The sequence below is a fragment of the Poecilia formosa genome, unplaced genomic scaffold (genome assembly GCF_000485575.1).
Source record: "Poecilia formosa unplaced genomic scaffold, Poecilia_formosa-5.1.2 Scaffold520, whole genome shotgun sequence".
Lineage (NCBI taxonomy): Eukaryota > Metazoa > Chordata > Actinopteri > Cyprinodontiformes > Poeciliidae > Poecilia > Poecilia formosa.
This window is the reverse complement of record NW_006800459.1, coordinates 280,364-299,382: the sequence shown is the minus strand read 5'-3', so window position 1 is coordinate 299,382 and position 19,019 is coordinate 280,364. Positions and strand designations below refer to the sequence as shown.

General features: G+C 37.7%; 1 protein-coding gene and 1 long non-coding RNA gene across 2 annotated transcripts; one reads left to right on the top strand and one right to left on the bottom strand.

Moving 5' to 3' along the window:
• Nucleotides 1-5,740: 5,740 nt before the first annotated feature.
• On the top strand, nucleotides 5,741-8,405 carry LOC107834109 (uncharacterized). The gene is made up of 3 exons (XR_001659890.1): nucleotides 5,741-6,847; nucleotides 7,934-8,040; nucleotides 8,267-8,405. It is a non-coding gene; the product is annotated as an uncharacterized LOC107834109 (long non-coding RNA).
• Nucleotides 8,406-9,603: 1,198 nt separating this feature from the next.
• On the bottom strand, nucleotides 9,604-17,699 carry LOC103129159 (sodium-coupled neutral amino acid transporter 2-like). Its single transcript, XM_007540139.2, has 13 exons — nucleotides 17,578-17,699; nucleotides 15,634-15,857; nucleotides 15,485-15,554; nucleotides 15,271-15,404; nucleotides 14,671-14,744; nucleotides 14,482-14,574; nucleotides 14,089-14,164; nucleotides 11,978-12,060; nucleotides 11,837-11,895; nucleotides 11,542-11,694; nucleotides 11,369-11,448; nucleotides 11,156-11,256; nucleotides 9,604-9,728 (listed from the first exon to the last, which is right to left on the bottom strand). The coding sequence occupies exons 2-13, from the start codon at nucleotides 15,738-15,740 to the stop codon at nucleotides 9,604-9,606; spliced, it is 1,155 nt and encodes a 384-aa protein (XP_007540201.1). The 5' UTR covers nucleotides 15,741-15,857; nucleotides 17,578-17,699.
• Nucleotides 17,700-19,019: the final 1,320 nt, after the last annotated feature.

The following is a 19,019-nucleotide window of genomic DNA, read 5'->3' as shown; positions in this document are numbered from 1 at the left end:
TAAACCCATCCAATCACTGAATAGATGTTTAGAACAGATAAATGTGTGAATGTGCGAAAACTTTCTCTAGTTGAACAGAAACAAAACTGAAGTTATTATCTTTGGACCTAAAGAGGAGCGAACTAGAATCAATGCACAGCTTCAGTTATTACAACTGAAAACCAGCGATCAGCCCGAAACCTGGGAGTAGTGATGAACTCTGACCTGAACCTTCAGAGCCACATTAAGACAGTCACAAAGTCGGCCTTTTATCACCTGAAGAACATCTCGGGATTAGAGGACTAATGTCTCAGTGAGATCTAGAGAAACTCATCCATGCATTTATCTTCAGTCGCATTGATTACTGTAACAGCGTCTTCACAGGTCTGACTAATAAATCAATCCTCCAGCTGCAGCTGATCCAGAACGCTGCTGCTCACGTTCTCACTAAAACCAGGAAGATAGAGCACATAACACCAGTTTTAAAGTCCCTACACTGGCTCCCTGTAGCTCAGAGGATAGATTTTAAATTCTGTTAGTTTATAAATCACTAAACGGTTTAGCGCCACAACACATTAAAGATCTGCTGTTGTTGTACCAACCTTCCAGACCCCTCAGATCTTCTGGTTCTGGTTCTGCTCTGCATCCCCAGAACCAGAACCAAATGAGGAGAAACAACATTCAGCTTCTATGCACCACAAATCTGGAACAAACTTCCAGAAAACTGTGAAACAGCTGAAACACTGACTTCCTTTAAATCTAGTCTAAAAACACTGTTTTTGTTTGTTATGATGTAAAACACTTTGGCTTGCTGCTGAAATGTGCTATAGAAATAACATTTGATTTATTGATTGCTTGCTTGCTTGCTTGATTGATTGATTGATTGATTGATTGATTGATTGATTGATTGATTGATTGATTGATTGCTATTTGGAAGAAGAATACAAATCTGTGGCTCTAACCTCTGCATCCTTCTAAAGATATAATCATCGTCTCTCCTCTAAACATGTCCAGACCATCTCAGTCTGACTTCTCTCACTTTATCTCCAAACATCTAACATCAGATGTCCCTGTGAAGCACTCATTCCATGATTCTATCCATCCCCAACATTTTGAGCTCTGAAAAAACAAACAAGAAGCGGCAGAAGGCAGATCCTTGATGCAGCTCCATCTTTTCCTCTGCAGACCTCCTCAAACATTGTGTCTGTTGTGCTCTTTCATGTCATGAAACTGTCATGAAACAAATGCTCACCTCTGATATAAACTTATCTTCCACCACTTTTTCCCACAGTGTAATTGTATGAATCATTAGCTTTGCCACAATTTTGTATCTTCCTTGTTGTTAAAAATCAGCATCAGAACACTTCATCTCCTCACTCTTGAAGATCTTGTTGAATAACATAGTCATAAACTCTCCCATCAAACCTTCACAAGTATGTTATCAGGACCAAGTGCAATTTCCCTCTGTTCCTCTTCAAATAGTTTTTTTTTATTTTACATGCTTTATTTTACATTTTTTAAAGTGTCAGATTTCCAGTGCAAGTGTTGAATATTAAAAATACAGTGTTAATTCAACAACATGAGTGTTAGTGAGTGTTAGTTTCCCTAACACTCACTAAAGAGTTCCAAAGAGTTCAACAAAATGCAATCCAGTCCAGTGTTGATTTCTAAGTGAACTCCAATAGTAACTCAGTCTGGTGTTGATTTAGAAATAAACATCAGACAGTTCATCTCACAATTGTAACATATTTGTGACATCATATCAGGAAAGGAGCTACAGGATGGGTGGGGGCTGCAGCAGACCCCCAGCCTGGACCTACTGGGGCCCACATGGGAGACAGAACATGCCTTCACAGATCCAATTTTTTTTAATCAGTAAGAAATGTAAACTTGTTGCTGTTTTTTGTTATTAGATTGTTTTTCTTCCCTCTTTGATTGTTTTTAATCCAATAGCACATCGCTGTGTCCAGTCTCCGCCTCCATCTCTTCCTCCTCCTCTGTCCATCAGAGCTGATGCAATAAAAGGTAAGTCACCTGCTCCAGGAGTCCAGTCTCCTCCCTTTTAAATAGCTTCACTTTGTTCACGTCTCTAAAGGTGAGTAGCCTACATTTACTCTGTTACTTTAATAACTTTTTGATAAATATTTACTTCTTAGAGCAGTTTTACTGAACCATGCTTTAAAATTTTACTTAAGCATGAAGTAAAAATTATTTGATAAAATAATAATAACTAAATATAATTGTTAATAGTATGAGGCTCTTACCTGAACTTTTTTTTTGCCTTCTACCCACTGGAATGGTTTTTACAAGTTTATTGTAAATCTGTTTTTGGTCATTCTGAGATGCACTAAAAAAAAGCTGATAATATGTGATAAGTCATATATTATCAACTTAAATGACTTGTTCTATATTAAAATTAGTTTTTACTGTGATAATGAATAAATGGAGAACTTTTCAGTTTATAATCCATTTCTAATCTGTGTCAGACATCCTGTTGGTTGCGCCTCATCGCCATGTTACTGTAGAGCAGCTACTATGTCAGTGAGACGTTCTGTTGGTAATTCAAGTTCATCCTGAACACTGGAAAGTGTTAATTTTTAGAAAACAAACTTAACTCTGGTCACTTTCTGGAATAAGAGGAAATTATGAGGCTCAAATCATAATGACACATTTCTTTCATCCTCAGTTACTGAAGTGAACAGTGTCATGTTTACTACTGGGCTGTTACTCTTTGTTTTCAGATCTTATATAAACAAAACTATGACAACTTTTTCAACAAATAAATCATGTTATTGCTGCAATATCAAACTGAATATATGTATAGTTCTGTATAGTTTGAAAATAAAAAAGACGTTTGTGTCGGTTCTGAAGGTTTTACTTTCAGTTGTTTGTTTGTTTCTGACTGGCTTGAAACAGGTTTTAAAAACAGGTCAGACAAGTCAGTGGTCCATATCAAAGAATATGGACAGAAAAAGTCCTGTCTACATAATCTAATGTTTAGCTGTCTCCTAATCTGAGATAACAATAGACTTTATTGTTGTCTGTCATGTTGACTGACAGCATAGAAAAACTTCCCAAGGTGGAAATAGTCATTCTTCTGTAGCTAATAAGTTGACATAATGGATGCTTTTAGGTATAGACTGAAAGTGTAATCTGAAAAAGACTCTCAACCATTCTGAGTTTATACACATTTGCCAGAACAAATAGACAAGTGGACATAACAAAACTGAAAACATAAAATATTTTTTTGCTTTTTATCTGTAAAATATCCATCAACTAGAAGCCTGGTACTAAAATTATGATATCCAGACACTGACTGAGACAATAACATCAGTATTTAAACACTAACTTTCTTCTCCACCAAGCAAGAAGAAACATGGCACAGAATATGTACGTTGCAACATCGTAAACTTAAGTCACTTTTTGGTTTCTGTTTCTCGCTGATCTCTGATCTGTATTTTTACTCAGCAACATGTTTCATCAAGTGAGAAGTAATGTCTAGTGAAGATCCTTGGACGGTCATCTTATAACAGAATTGTTACAGAAGCGGCATCACACAGTTTGTGTACGAACACCTTTTATCATTTTTAAATACTTAAGACTATTAAGTCTCGGTGTCCAGTGAAGAGCAGTCTGATGTTAAAACTGAGATGAACTTTTCAGAGACTAATCAAAAAGATGAAGACAACAAAAGTGTCTTATCTATGATGACAGTAAAGAGCAGAACCCTTACTTTACGCATGAGAAACCACTGGAAGTGTGAGGCTCTGTCAGGTTGAGATTAATTTGTCGAACACACATGCGCAGAACACACTCTGGAGACGGGTAAAGGTTATGGTGGTTTATTAAATACAGTGCTAACAGGTATGTACAAGGAGGTCCAGAACTGGTGCTCGTCTGCGTGGTTCTGGATCTCTGGGTGGAGATAAGACAGGTAAGAGGGGTTCAGAGATCGTGGGAATTGCAGTCCAGCCAGAGACCTGCTTGCTGGTGAGCTCGTCTGAGCATGGAGAGGTGAACCGCTAGGATCCAGAGCTGCAGGCTGGAACGAGGGCGTGAGTATCTCTAGAGGGCGGACAGGTGAGTGGAGGGAGATCTCAGATAAGGTGCCGGAAGGGATCCGCTTGACCAGGGATCTGCCACAGACAGAACTGAGAGCTGGTCTCAGGGACGTGGCCACCAACGGGTAGACTCCGCGGGGTCTCGAGGATCTTTGGTAATCTGCCCAGGTTCGTAGAAGTTTGAAGAAACTCAGGGCTTCACGGAATGACAACCTAGGAAAGGCAGCATAAAAGGAGGTTACTCGGAGAACTGGTGGTCGGAGGTGAGCTACAATGATATTACCATCACAGGCTAACACTCTGGCACTGGAGTGTCGGCTCCGTCCTGATAAACCCCTCCAAACAATGGTAAGTGGCAGCAGGTGTGCAGCTCCAGGTTCACGCCCTCCAGAAGGTTCCAGGATGCCCCCTGGTGGAGAAACTAGAGACCCCCGAACCAGCCTTCCCCAGATCCTAACAGGGATGGTGTAAACATACATCTATTTTAGCATCGAAAACACAAAGTATCAATAATAATTTATCATTGTCAGGCTCACTGATTTTAAAACTTTTTTTTATGAAGTAATGTAAATAATAAATGATTTTCTGAGGGGCGTTGTAGAGATCAGCCTCTGCGGGTCTTTTTGTCCTTCAGCATCCCTTCCTCTTCAGTCAAGTCTGGTGATGCTGTAAAGACTCGCGCTCCGGTATTTTTCCACTCGCTGCGTCATCACTCAGCCCCTCCCGTCGCTGAAAATATCTCACTCACGCGGTCTAATATTGATGGCGATTTCATCGATGCCTCATCTATCGCTCGGTGCTACCTAATCGAAAACTGTTACCACCCCCAAAAAACTGCTTAAAGGAAAGATTGGCATTGATGTCAATATTTGGATTGTATTGAAACGAGATTTTAAAATAGAATCTGATATGCTTCCTTTGCATACATTAAAAATGGAACTTCTTGTTTAAATAAAACAGATGAATCTACCTTAAAAAAACATAGGTAGTACATTTTGATGACCTAAAACGCCTCATCAGAATAAGCTTTACGAAATCCTTAGCCAGCACATCTTATGCATCTACTTGTAATATCAGACATTGTTAAAACCAAACCAATAAACATTGTAAGTGACATGATTTTGATCTGTTCTGATGATATGCATTGGGGGCCCACATGGGAGACAGAACATGCCTTCGCAGATCCAATTTTTTTATCAGTAAGAAATGTAAACTCGTTGCTGTTTTTTGTTATTAAATTGTTTTTCTTCCCTCTTTGATTGTTTTTAATCCAATAGCACATCGCTGTGTCCAGTCTCCGCCTCCATCTCTTCCTCCTCCTCTGTCCATCAGAGCTGATGCAATAAAAGGTAAGTCACCTGCTCCAGGAGTCCAGTCTCCTCCCTTTTAAATATCTTCACTTTGTTCACGTCTCTAAAGGTGAGTAGCCTACATTTACTCTGTTACTTTAGTAACTTTTTGATAAATATTTACTTCTTAGAGCAGTTTTACTGAACCATGCTTTTAATTTTTACTTAAGCATGAAGTAAAAATTATTAGATATAATAATAATAATTAAATATAACCTCCCACGTGGGAGGCAGAACATGCCAAGTGCATTCTGGGTAAAGCTTGTCACCAACATCATCATCAGTCACTTGGCAACAAATGGCAAACTAGCTAGAGCTACGGAACGTTAACATGTTTTGAATTTGCGTTGTTTCATCATTAGTGACCAGTAGCCTGATGTTTCTGTTCTTCTCTTGGTTTGTTGTACTTCATGTCAGATGGATTTCAGAATCTCTGGTGATGAAACTCCGCTCCACTTAGCTCCGCTGTTGCAAGCATGTCTATGTTGTAAAGTTAAATTATCATGAGCTTATTATTTGGGCCCGGTTAATAGACCCTTTTCACATGACGTCAGACAACATCCGTTTTGACTAGAAGCAGTGTATCTTCAGTTCCGGTGTGTGTAGTTAACGCTGTTTCTGGACTCTAAAGCAGCTGCCATAAATAGATTTGAAGATATATCACTATTTGCAAACAATTTTTCTTCATCGACATAATCTAAACTGGACAAATTCCTCGCTGACTGATACCAGTTTGACTACGAAGGTATGTGTTTTGGTTTTTTCTAGGATATGCTAGGATAGCAATAGTAATTTGTTAGCTGGCTAACATTACGTAGCCTTTCTGTTTTGGAAATAAAACGTATTTAGGCTCTAATCTTAATCAGATTTTTATAGTATAGACTGGGGTTGCCACCTGTCACATAAAATGCATGATCGTATTAAACCCTCCTCATTTATGCTAGTTTCACCTCCAGCTCAGTAGTGACATTTAGTCTCAAGTCCAAAACTTAACAGTTGTGTCAAACACCCGCTGCTCCATCACGTCCTGAGAAGTCAAACTCTTGCTACGATAGAGACATGAGTAGGAAGACGCTATTTTAGATAGATAGATAGATAGATAGATAGATAGATAGATAGATAGATAGATAGATAGATAGATAGATAGATAAACGTTTCATTTCTCCAATGACTATTTATCAAATGTTATGATTAGAAGGTCAAGTTTCTTTTACTTTGTTTTGCTGTGGTTGTAGACTTGGCAGTAGAAAATTGATAACATAGGAATAACAACTTTATAACCCTTTTAACAGGTTACACTTGATTCTGCTGTGGTGCCTGTGTATGAAGTTTGTGCTCAGCTGGGAAAGCTGTGGATCACATGGTGGGACTTCTGCTTCAAACTGCTCACTACAGTATACCACTGCCTCTGTCATGCACCAGTTCACTGCAGACTGGCACAAGACCATCCCAGATATGGTAGGTTGTCAGGTAGGCTACTGTTGAGAAAGATGGACAACAAAAGGAGAAATTATGAATCACATCAGAATATGTAAATTATCTGGCAGATGGCACTTAAGTCAATATTTAAAATGCTTTTCTAAACAACAGTGTTGGAAGATGTCAGTGATTTTAGTGAAACATTTAACAATACAGCACTGCCACAGTGTACATGTATGTTTCCCAACTGTGGCTAAAGCTGCTGCTAACTGGTTTACTCTCGGATTGGAGGCTGGTTCCTTTAAATACAGTTGGAGAATGGTGAATTGACAATGACTAATAATGGCTATCTAACACTTAAATACTGTTTTATTAAAGTTGATACAGAAAGTAAACCTCTAAACGTTACAGCACTGACAGACAGCGGTGTACATATTTTCCCAATTGTGGCTAAAGCTGCTGCTAGCTGGTTTACTCTCCGATCGGAGGCTGTTTATTATATACATAGTTAGAGAATGGTGGATTGACAATGAGTAATAATGGCTATCTAACACTTAAATGCTGTTGTTATTAACCTTACCTTTTATTATATTCTAAGATAATGAGTATCCCTGAATTTTTTAGTCAGGGTTCCTGAGGCAAAATCACACCGGAAATAAAGATACACGGCTTCGAGTTATGGCGGCCATTGTCTAACGTCACTGTGAAAAGGATCTATTAGCCCCGCCCCCTGGCCGACGCAGGTGTTCTGTCAGATCAGCATACATTGCTTAGCTCAGACATGTATATGCTGTCATTACCATATGATTTTATTTAATCAGCAACATAAAATCATGACGTAGATCATCATACACTTTGTTATGAACAGCTGATTTAGCGGTTAAATAGATTAATGAGTTTTACACGGGCGTGTTGTAGTTGACTGCAGCTGCAGCCAGACCTGCTTTAAATACAACGCATGTATATCTATCTAGTTATCATATTATATCATATTCTAAACAATTTAATGACTTATTTTCGTCATAACTTGTTGCGTATACTGAACTGACAACTCCACTGACGGTCGGACTTCTTAATGCGCATGCGCGGGCATGCGTACTAACTGCATTTATGCTATCCTGACAGCGTGGGGCTATCTGATAGAACACCGGCTTGTTCAGCTTCGCGTCACATGTTTACCCGAGGAGCGGAGGCAGCAGTATGGCGTCTTGTCTGCAGCTTATTATAACAAGGTAAGTTCCATATTAAAATTATCATGTTTTTGAGAATTTTTTATGGAGGCATTATTTTTCCGTTTACGCAAGAGTATTGACTCATATACATAGTTCGCTTAACGTACGTTTATTTATTTTTATATCACAGCATATTTATTATCTTAACCGAACATTGAAACTGTCAGGAAAATCTGGAGGCCATTTGAGCTAACATTATTTAGCTGCGGAGGTCGTTTTCTTTAAGTTTTTGGCTGTAGACTGCAAAATGGGGGAGTGGCTGTGCTGGACCGTTGGCTTGATCTAAGCCACAAGTGTCAAACTCCAGTCCTGGAGGGCCACTGTCCTGCAACATTTAGATGTGCCGCTGCTGCACCACACCTGAATACAATTAGGTGATTAGCAGGACTCTGGAGAACATATGTTCACAGTAAGGAGGCAATTGAGCCATTTGACTCTGGTGTTTTGTATCTGTGGCACATCTAAAAACTGCCAGAATGTTTTCCCTTTGTTAGTGTGTCATGTTCGTGACTGAAGCCTGTTATGATGACTTCAACACATTTCTTCAGGCAGGTTGGCACTACGTTTGCCTCAGTCCTCGCACCACAAGGGTTAAGTTCTACGGATAAGAAAAACATCACTTTTCAGAGAGAGAAAATCAACTACTGACCACTAGAGGTCATGATTGGGAAGAGAATAGCTTACTGTGTAACAATGCTACCGTCTTAATAGTAATCAATTTTATTTAAAATGACCTTTATGAATCAAATAAACTCAGAGGGTAAGCTGATGAAGGCAAGCTACAAAAGCGAGGCTGCAATTTAGCGTGACGCCAGCAGGCGAGGCGGTTGCCTAAGGAGTCAGGACATAAACAATGAAGGCTGGAATACCTGGAATTGAGCTGGTGATCCACTGCAGGAAAGTGAACTCCTACCGCCGCTGCCACTATCACCCTTCTCTTTCTCTGGCATACTCCCATATCAAGTGTCATATCAAGTAACATTTGATATGACACGGTAACGCTGTCATATCAAGTGCAGTTACCTTTTGGGGTAAATGAAGATCTGTATTTAGACATTTGGAGATCTGAAAAATATTAGCTTTATCTAAACCTTTTTCAGCCTTAGACCCCATGAGAACCAAACTATTACTTTAGTTGTCACCACAGTTTTAGAAAGGATTAATCCATCCTTAATTAGCAGCTGTAAACCAAGGCATTGGTTTACATCTACTAAACCAATGCAGATGTAAACCAATGCAGATGTAACCCTAACCCTCATGCACATTGACATGTGTCATGAGGAAAGTGGAATTGAACCCACAGCTTTTTGCCTGCAAGACAAGAACTCTCTCCACAGTCATCCATCTGCTTTTAACCCAGACAGTCTGGACAATTCTGTTGATGTTAATGATAATGAAGGCAATGATAAATCTTCCTCAAACACTACAGATATTTATGGAGTACCACAGGGTCTGGTACTTGGGCCCATTTGGTAAATATACTTCCAATGTAGAAAACCAATTTGTTTGGATCTGGTATCAACTGAGGAGCAGCAAGATTTATGAAGTTTATTCTCAAAGGATTTAGTGGCGGGTCAGATTAAGAGNGAGTGTGACAGCGGCCAGCACAGCCAGGCGAACAACCAGCAGGAGAATATCGTACTTGTAGTAGTTTGAGTAGGTGTGGAGCAGCTCAGGTCCCACATGGACTGAACAGAAATATGACAGAGATCACTCTGGTTAAATTCAGATGATATTGCTACAATCATATCATCTAGTTTTCAAACATTACCATGCTAACACTTTGGAGTAAGACGTAAACTGTCTTTTGTACATTATAAACAGGATTTTTTTTAATTAATTTTCTTGTACTATCTCAAACGTTGACATATGCTGAAGCTACTGTTAATGTTTTTGAGTACATAAAACATAAATGTGGGCTAAATGTTTCACTTACAAAGGAGTGTTACTTAAAAATTAATAAAACAATAAACATACAAGTCTTTTGGGCTTTATATGTAGAATCCATATTTAATTTTTAGAATTGAATTTAAATTGCTAGCAGATTAATTAAATGAAGCCAAAATTGGGCTGCTAAAGAGAAGCTTTACATCCAAGTCTCTGTTAACATGTATATGCTAACATTTAGCTACAGGAGCATAAAACTACCTTCTTGCAGCTCTCTGAATAGTACCAACAAAGTTAAAAAAATAAATAAAAATAAATAAAAAACAAGATTGAATATTGGTTTGATATTTCTAAATTCTAAAACTTCAACCATCTAATAAAACATCAATGTTTTGCTTTTCCATCTCTACACCTTTAATGCTCAGGATCAAATTGACAAATTAGCAGATATAAACAAAATTACAATTAATGTCAAACATAACTGCTAATTGTTTGTGCTTTTTAGAGATTAAATGCTAAGCTAGCTATGGCAAAGCTGTGCTACTAGCTGCAAAAATAAGTTGATTTTGAATTACATTCAGGGTTTGTCATTATAATTCAGACTAAAACTGAATACAGTCATATATTAGCAATGCAATTTATGTTTTTCTTACATCTCCTTTTATCACCCTTGCCTGCTTAGACTGTTGTGTATAATGTCAAAGGACGATTTACAAGTCCTTATGTAACTGTTGTAATGTTCCAGGAAACATTTCTAGCTGGGCTGGGTCTTTTTTTTTGTATATTTGAAGTCAAACAGGAACATGCTGGCACCAGGTGCATCAGGTGGTGTTTTCACACTGTTGTGTAACCAGCGTTGAATCAACACATTAGGATTTTTAATTGAAGTCCTCTTTACACTGCAAACCACAATTACTAAAACATTTCAAATTTAAGGTAAATGACCTGTGAACCCATGAAGTGAGAATTTTGTACAAGACTGGATAATTTGAAAGAAAACATTTATTTTATTTTTTGTTTTATTTATTTGTCAAAGGACAGGTTAAATTTGTCAACATTATACAATATAAATGTGTGGAAGTTAGCTAAAGTAAGCACATTTTTACTTGCAGCCCCATTGAAGTTGTTAAAGCCAGCCTTAAGCTAATAATTATATTATTTATTTATGTTTTACAATAAGTGCATCTAAATATGCCACACTGTAGTTTTTAAATCTTGCCCAACTTACTGTTGAAGGTGAGGTATCCAAAGAGGGCGGCCAGCAGGTACATGATGAACATGGCCAGGAAGGAAACGTTGGCCACATTCTGCATCTTTCGGCGTGAGCGGCTGTTCAGGGAAGGAGAGTTTTATTTACCAGACCAAACTTTAAAGAAATATAACATTGGTTTAGTTTAAGCATTATAGAAAGTTTGAGTTAAATCCATGCAGCAGCACTTACTCTTTGAGCTCCTCATACATGGGTAGGATAGTAGGATGGCACATGAAGGCAAAAGTGAGGATGGGTATAGCATAGGCAGTCTGGAGAGATGGAAAAATACAAAGATTATAAGTTATTCTTTGAATATTATTGAAAATATTCATATCTGTATAATCTGCAAGAGATTTATTTACCTGTGAGTTAAAGACAAAGTATTTAGGCTTGCAAGTGTCATCATCTATAGTGACGTTGTCGCTGTGGGGGGTGATGTTGAACATATTCATGGTTTCATTTCCCGTGTCAGGAAGAGGCAGAGGGCATGGGATCTGGAACTTCTTTATGATCACCTGCAGGAACATAAAGAGAAAAATATTTTTGGACTGTGGTATATTTTTCACAATATTCAAAAACTAAATAAGCAGTGATTTGAAAACTTTAATGAAACGATTGACTAAATCTAACTTTCAGGAGAAATCAAACTGTACTCACCACAATCAGAAAGAACACCATGCAGAGCAGAGAGAGACCACTGGTGTAACTAAGGTAACCTAGTGAGGAAAGATAAAAAATGATTTTTGTCCGAAAGCTGGTGCTTCAACTTTTATTGTTACTTAGGAAATACATCTTTACCTAAGTTCCTGAGTAATGAGAGAGGTAGGATGACAATAATCGAGACCAGAATCACGAGGTAATCTCCATTGATGTACCATTCACTGAAACACATACAAATACATCTTTAAATTGATAGAATAATATTTGTTACACAATCTGTTGAAAAAAACATAATTTATTAGTTTGAACAGTCAAAATGAAAAGTTTTGGTTACTTTATTTTGAAGGGGTTTGCATAAGACTGACATGACACTGTCATATACATAAGATAACATGTGTCATGAACATAAAAAAGTCTTTATGAATGTTTATAACAGTTGTCATGAAGTGTCATTATTTACCGAATGACACTTCATGACAACTGTCATAAAGTGTCATAAAGACTTCTTTATGTTCATGACAGGTGTTATGTCATGTTTGTGACAGTGTCATGTCAGTCTTATGCAAACCCCTTCAAATAAAGTGTTACCGAATTTTTGCACTTGTCTTGACTTTTCAGCTTCAGAGGAGGTCGGGTCACTCTCCAGATTCAGAGCTGACCACCAATTTTTCACAAAAGGTTGTAAAACTCAACAGTGTGCTCAGGCTAACCTCAAGCTATTAAAGGAAATGTTGCTTTGGGCCCTGTGTGACTGCAAAAGGGATTTGAATGAGGAAACCAATGAAGAAGAAAAGAAGAAGCAGGAGGTGGAGAAGAGATTGGCAGAAAAGTTAGTCAATGAATTCAATTCTTCTGGAACCAGACGATCTTTAATATGTGGCAAACTTAAACAAACACAGAAATCAATATCATAGGAAAAAATCATTAACAAGCATAAAACAGGAAGGCAATTAACAACAGCCTTATTTTCTGGGGGTTTGGCAGTGACGTCTCCAACACTAGGAATGCTTAGGAATTGGTCCTGATCAGTTTGTGAATAAAAATGAATTCCAATAGTGATCAAATGTCTTTGTCACCCTGGACATGTCCACTTTTCATGTTCTGTCCAGAGAATCAGGGAGGCTTTCTATGACTGAAAAAACATCTGGATTTTGATCGTTTTCCAGGAGACCAATAGGCATCACCTATCTACATTGACTGGTGCTATGCATGGAATCAGACAGCCGTCCTTATTCATTAGTCATTTGACATTCTCTCCAAGCTGCACTGTTTTGTTTTTATTATTTTCCTTGTGAGACTGTTGCTTTTTTAATTATTATTACATCAATTATAATTTCACTTTTTTGTGTATTTTTTGTCCAGGTATTTCTAAGCTACAGAAGACTAATTATTAGGAACCCACTAATATGAAAACTTGAGATGATGTTGATATCTGATATATTGCTGTTATGGCAGAATTTACCAATATTATAACTGAAGCAGATGACCAATGTAGCTCCATAGTCCTGTACTGAATCACTTTAACTGTTACATGACCAAGCAGATACCACTTGATTGGTCATGTAAGTGGTAACCAAATATAAAAGTCTGGGCTGCTTAGATGACGTCACAGTAACGTCCTGGATGACGCCATCTTTTATTGACAAGACAAGTTAATCCAGTTCCTTTATAAAGCTGTGTCTGCTGGTAGAGTCAGAAAGCCTGGAAGATAAACGCTACAGTTGAATGCTTCCATAGTACTGCATTCCCAATACTCTGGGTGAGTCCAAGTTCATTCAGTGTTTTAGACAATTGGATGAAATTGGACTCGCATTGCTCATTATCATTGATGGAGGAGTTCGATTGTTCTTCTCTCTCCTCTTTGCTCCTGCTCTGCATCCACAACATTTTCTTTTCAACTTTTGTGCTTTAGTTGGATTCAAGTTTGGTCAAAAATAACAAATTTTCTGCCAGAAATAAAGCAATTAAAGTTTTTAAGATGAAAACAAGATCAGATTTAAAATTTCCATAATAAAATCAGAATATAATTAACAGAGCAATTCCAACATGCTGCCACGTTGAGCAGCACAATTATAGAATGTCACATTCTAGACTAATTTGATTTTGTACTAGAAATTTTAACTCTAAAATAAGAAAACTTATAAAGGTATTAAGTGGCAAATGGTGAACAGCAGGCGTACAATTAATAAGAACCATTTCTGCTGTTTCTTTGTTTAGTTGTTAAAATGACCAAATATTTAACTACTTACCCATCATTTGCTCCAGTAAAGGACTGAATGACAATGGGGAGTTCATATTTGATAATGTAGAGGTAGCTTGACATGGCTGAAAAAAAGATAAAAAAGAAGAAAACAAAATAAAATGATAAAAAAAACACAGAAGTTAGAAACATCCCTAGCATAAATTTACACATTTAGAAAAAAAGAGTCATTTGTGATATTTTGAGGGAAACAAAAAGTCACAGAACACTAAGAAATAATAATAATAATAACAACAACAACAACAATGCAAAAACTATCTAATTCTGCTTGTACTCCCAATTTGGACACAGAGAAACAATGTTTCAGTTTAAAAACATGGTAGATGAATGTAAGCATCATAGTTACATGCATAGCTGTTATACTTAAAGGTCAGTCTCTCACCTCCAATGTTCTGCATGGTGATGGAGCAGGAAGCAGCCAGTTTTCCTGGGATCCCAAAGGCCTTGTGACCCAGTGACTCGTAAACAAGAGCACCTGGAGAAAGAGGGAAAAACCCAAAGAGTTTTAAATCTTGACATTTAAATGTGAACAAACATGAAAAGTTGTGGGAAACTCAGAGCTGCTGCTCACCTGCTTCATCAGCTGTCTTCAGCAACAAGTGGACAGAATACAAGGAGAAAATAGCAAAGGAAACCAAGAGAAACCTGTAAACACAAGGAAGAGAAAAGGTCTTCAGCTAAAGATGACTTGTGATTATTGGCAATAAATAAATAAAAACTATATGCTTGATGGGTCTTTTGGTGCCAAATGATACAAGTTGTGCAATAAGCACAGTAATGACTAATAGAAATTCAGATTTTTTTTTTTAAATCCAGTCTTTTGCTGACAGAAACCTTTTTAGTAACTCTCAAAACATTTTCCCAAAACCGCCCCCTGGTGGTGAACAGCCACCAGGGGGCGTATTTGCAAAACAACCTCCAATAACTTTCTTCTAGCGAAAAACACATTTTTTCCAGATGGTCTTTTACAGAAGCTTAGATAACCAGGTTCAGGTTGCCGGTAACATCACATTACTTCAGAGGTGAGATTTTTCTTCTTTGTTTGCAAGTCAACATGAACAGAATAGTTAAACATTTCTTGCTGATCTTAGGAATGTCATAGCCTGAGACCTTAAAACACTTGTCTGAACGCTGCTCAGCCGAAATAGGATAATGATGGAAAAATGCTTACACAAACAGGGCGATGCCGGTGTTGGCCATGGCAAAGGACAGACCCAGGATGCCGCTGCCCATGATGGCATTGCCCAGGTTGAAGACGGACATGCCGAAGGAGGCATGGTGCTCCTTCGGCATGTGCTCCTGATGCTGAAGAGGAGAAAACAGAATAAAAAAAGAAATAGCAGAAAAAAAAAAAAACTACATTGTGGAAATAAACCTGAACTTACTTCATGCTTCTTGCTTGGGTTATGATCAGAGAGGAAACTTTGACTCTCTGGATCTGCATCAGGGTATTCCCTTTAATAGAAGAAAGAGACGTGTTAAATGAGTTGACAAACTTTTGCTTTTTTGTGAAGACGTTAAAAACGAGCCTCACTCATTGAGAGGAATCCTCTGGGTAGAGTCAGAGTCGTTGCTGTTGGAGCTGCAGCTGTCGTCGTCTTGAGGAGCGTTCAGGGTTTTCATCTCAATTCTAGAACCCATCCCATTGCCAAGGACTGACCGTTGGCTATGGGATATAAATAAAAACTATATGCTTTTTATTGGTCAGGTTGAAGGGAATCCCACCACTAGAAGAATCACCCTGGTGTTGTGTAGAAACTGTCAGGGAGTCCAGGAAGAAAAATGATTAATGGAATAACTTACTTGTTCAGTTTCTTTCCCTTTGCTTGAGTTTTTTTTTTCATAGAAAAGACAATTTTATTTTTAATGTGTCGACAGGATGTACAGTTTAGTTTTGTTAAAATGAGCCTCACACTTCCAGCAGTTTCTCATGCGTAAAGTAAGGGTTCTGCTCTTTACTGTCATCATAGATGGCACTTTTGTTGTCTTCATCTTTTTGATTAGTCTCTGAAAAGTTCATCTCAGTTTTAACATCAGACTGCCTTTCACTGGACACTGAGACTTAATATTATTAAATGTTTAAAAATGATATAGTACCAGGCTTTTAGTTGATGGATATTTTACAGATAAAAAGCAAAAAAAAACAAAACAAACAAAAGCAGTGGATCAATATTTTTATATATTCAGTTTTATTATGTCTACTTGTCTATTTGTTCTGCCAAATGTAACTCAGAATGGTTGAGGTAGTGTTTTTCAGATTACACTTTCAATCTGTACCTACAATCATCCATTATGTCAACTTATTAGCTGACAGACCTACAAAAGAATGACTATTTCCACCTTGGGAAGTTTTCTTATGCTGTCAGTCAACATGACAGACAACAAAGAAGTCTAGCAAAGTGTTTCTCAACCCTGGTCCTCACAGCCCCCCTGCTCTGCATGTTTTAGATGAGCCTCTATTCCAGAACAGCTGATTCAAATGATTGCATGACCATCAAGTACTGCAGAAGCCTGTTAATCACCCAGAGATACAATTCAGGTGTGTGGCAGAAGGGAAACACCTAAAACATGCAGGACAAGGGGGCAGTGAGGACCAGGGTTGAGAAACACTAGACTCTAGTCACTAGAGTCTAGGCATTCAAAGTGACTCTTTGATATGGACCACTGACTTGTCTGACCTGTTTTTAAAACCTGTTTCAAGCCAGTCAGAAAAAAAACAACTGAAAGTGAAACCTTCAGAACCGACACAAACGTCTTTTTCTTTTCAAATTATACAGAACTATACATATATTCAGTTTGATATTGCAGCAATAACATGATTTATTTGTTGAAAAAGGTCATAGTGTCATAGATCTTATAAGATCTGAAAACAAAGAGAAACAGCCCAGTAGTAAACATGACACTGTTCACTTCAGTAACTGAGGATGAAAGAAATGTGTCATTATGATTTGAGCCTCATAATTTCCTCTTATTCCAGAAAGTGACCAGAGTTCAGTTTGTTTTCTAAAAATTAACACTTTCCAGTGTTCAGGATGAACTTTAATTACCAGCAGAACGTCTCACTGACATAGTAGCTGCTCTTCAGTAACATGGAGATGAGGCGCAGATTAGAAATGGATTATAAACTAAAAAGTTCTCAATTTATTCATTATCACAATAAAAACTAATATTAATATAGGACACGTCATTTAAGTTGAGATAATATATGACTTATCACATATTATCAGCTTTTTTTAGTGTATCTCAGAATGACCTAAAACAGATTTACAATAAACTTGTAAAAGCCATTCCAGTGGGTAGAAGGCAAAAAAAAAGTTCAGGTAAGAGCCTCATACGATTAACAATTATATTTAATTATCTAGTAATTTTTACTTAATGTTTAAGTAAAACTTAAAAGCATGGTACAGTAAAACTGCTCTAAGAAGTAAATATTTATCAAAAAGTTACTAAAGTAACAGAGTAAATGTAGGCTACTCACCTTTAGAGACGTGAACAAAGTGAAGATATTTAAAAGGGAGGAAACTTCCTGGAGCAGGTGTCAGGACTTCCTTTTGTTGCATCAGCTCTGATGGACAGAGGAGGAGTCAGAGGAAGAGATGGAGGCGGAGACTGGCACACAGCAATGTGCTATTGGATTAAAAACAATCAAAGAGGGAAGAAAAACTATAATAACAAAAAACAGCAACAAGTTTACATTTATTACACTTGTAAGAAATATACTCTTCTTCGTTTGTCAGGTCAAACAAATTATTTTAAATCTGGAGCAAAACAATTACATCTTTGGTTTTCAAATATGTCACCAGAACCACATATCAGCCTAAGAGAATAGTCAGTAAGCAGACAACAGTTTTACAGCTGATTTTGGAAAACTTCATTCACTTCCCCAGACTATATACACAGGACACTCTGAAAACAAATAGTCAACTTTATTTTTTAGATGGACAACAGGTGTCAAGATTTGGTAGATATTTGTTCTAAAAGTGGATGATTTTTGAAGTCTACAGTTGGTGTTGATATATTTGAAGTATAAATGTATCTGTTCTAACCCAGAGTGACTAGCACAAGATAAGATGAAAAAAGTAATGGCTTTGAAAACAGCAGTTATCAAACCACTGATAAAAAAGAACAATCTGGACAAATCACTACTGCAGAATTACAGGCTGACCTCTGACCTCCCATTCATCAGCAAAGTTATTAAAAAAGCTGTTTATTCAGTTAAATAGCTTCCTAACGATGACCAACCGCTTTGACTCCTTCCAGTCTGGTTTCTGATCTCACCACAGCACAGAGACTGGCCTAGTCAAAGTGTTCAATGACATCCATATAAATACGGACTGTGTAAGAACCACAGTGCTGGTTCTGTTGGACCTCAGTGCAGCTTTTGACACTGTTAACCCTGTTGACCTTGACATTTTACTGAATCGACTGGAGAGTTGGGTCGGACTCTCCGGTCCAGTGGTCAACTGGTTTGAATCTTACATAAAGAACAGGGATTTCTTTGATTCAGTTGGAAACTTCTCATCAGAGGTCAAAGGTCACATGTGGTGTACCCCAAGGCTCAATCCTAGGACCCCTCTTATTCAATATTTATATGCTTCCACTGGCTCAGGTTATAACAGGAAATAGGATTAGCTACCATAACTATGCAGATGATACACAGCTCTACATTACAATGTCACCACGATGTCCAATCACTGAATAGATGCTTAGAACAGATAAATATGTGGATGTGCCAAAACTTTCTCTAGCTCAACAGAAACAAAACTGAAGTTATTATCTTTGGACCTAAAGAGGAGCGAACTAGAATCAATGCTCAGCTTCAGTTATTACAACTGAAAACCAGCGATCAGCCCGAAACCTGGGAGTAGTGATGGACTCTGACCTGAACCTTCAGAGCCACATTAAGACAGTCCCAAAGTC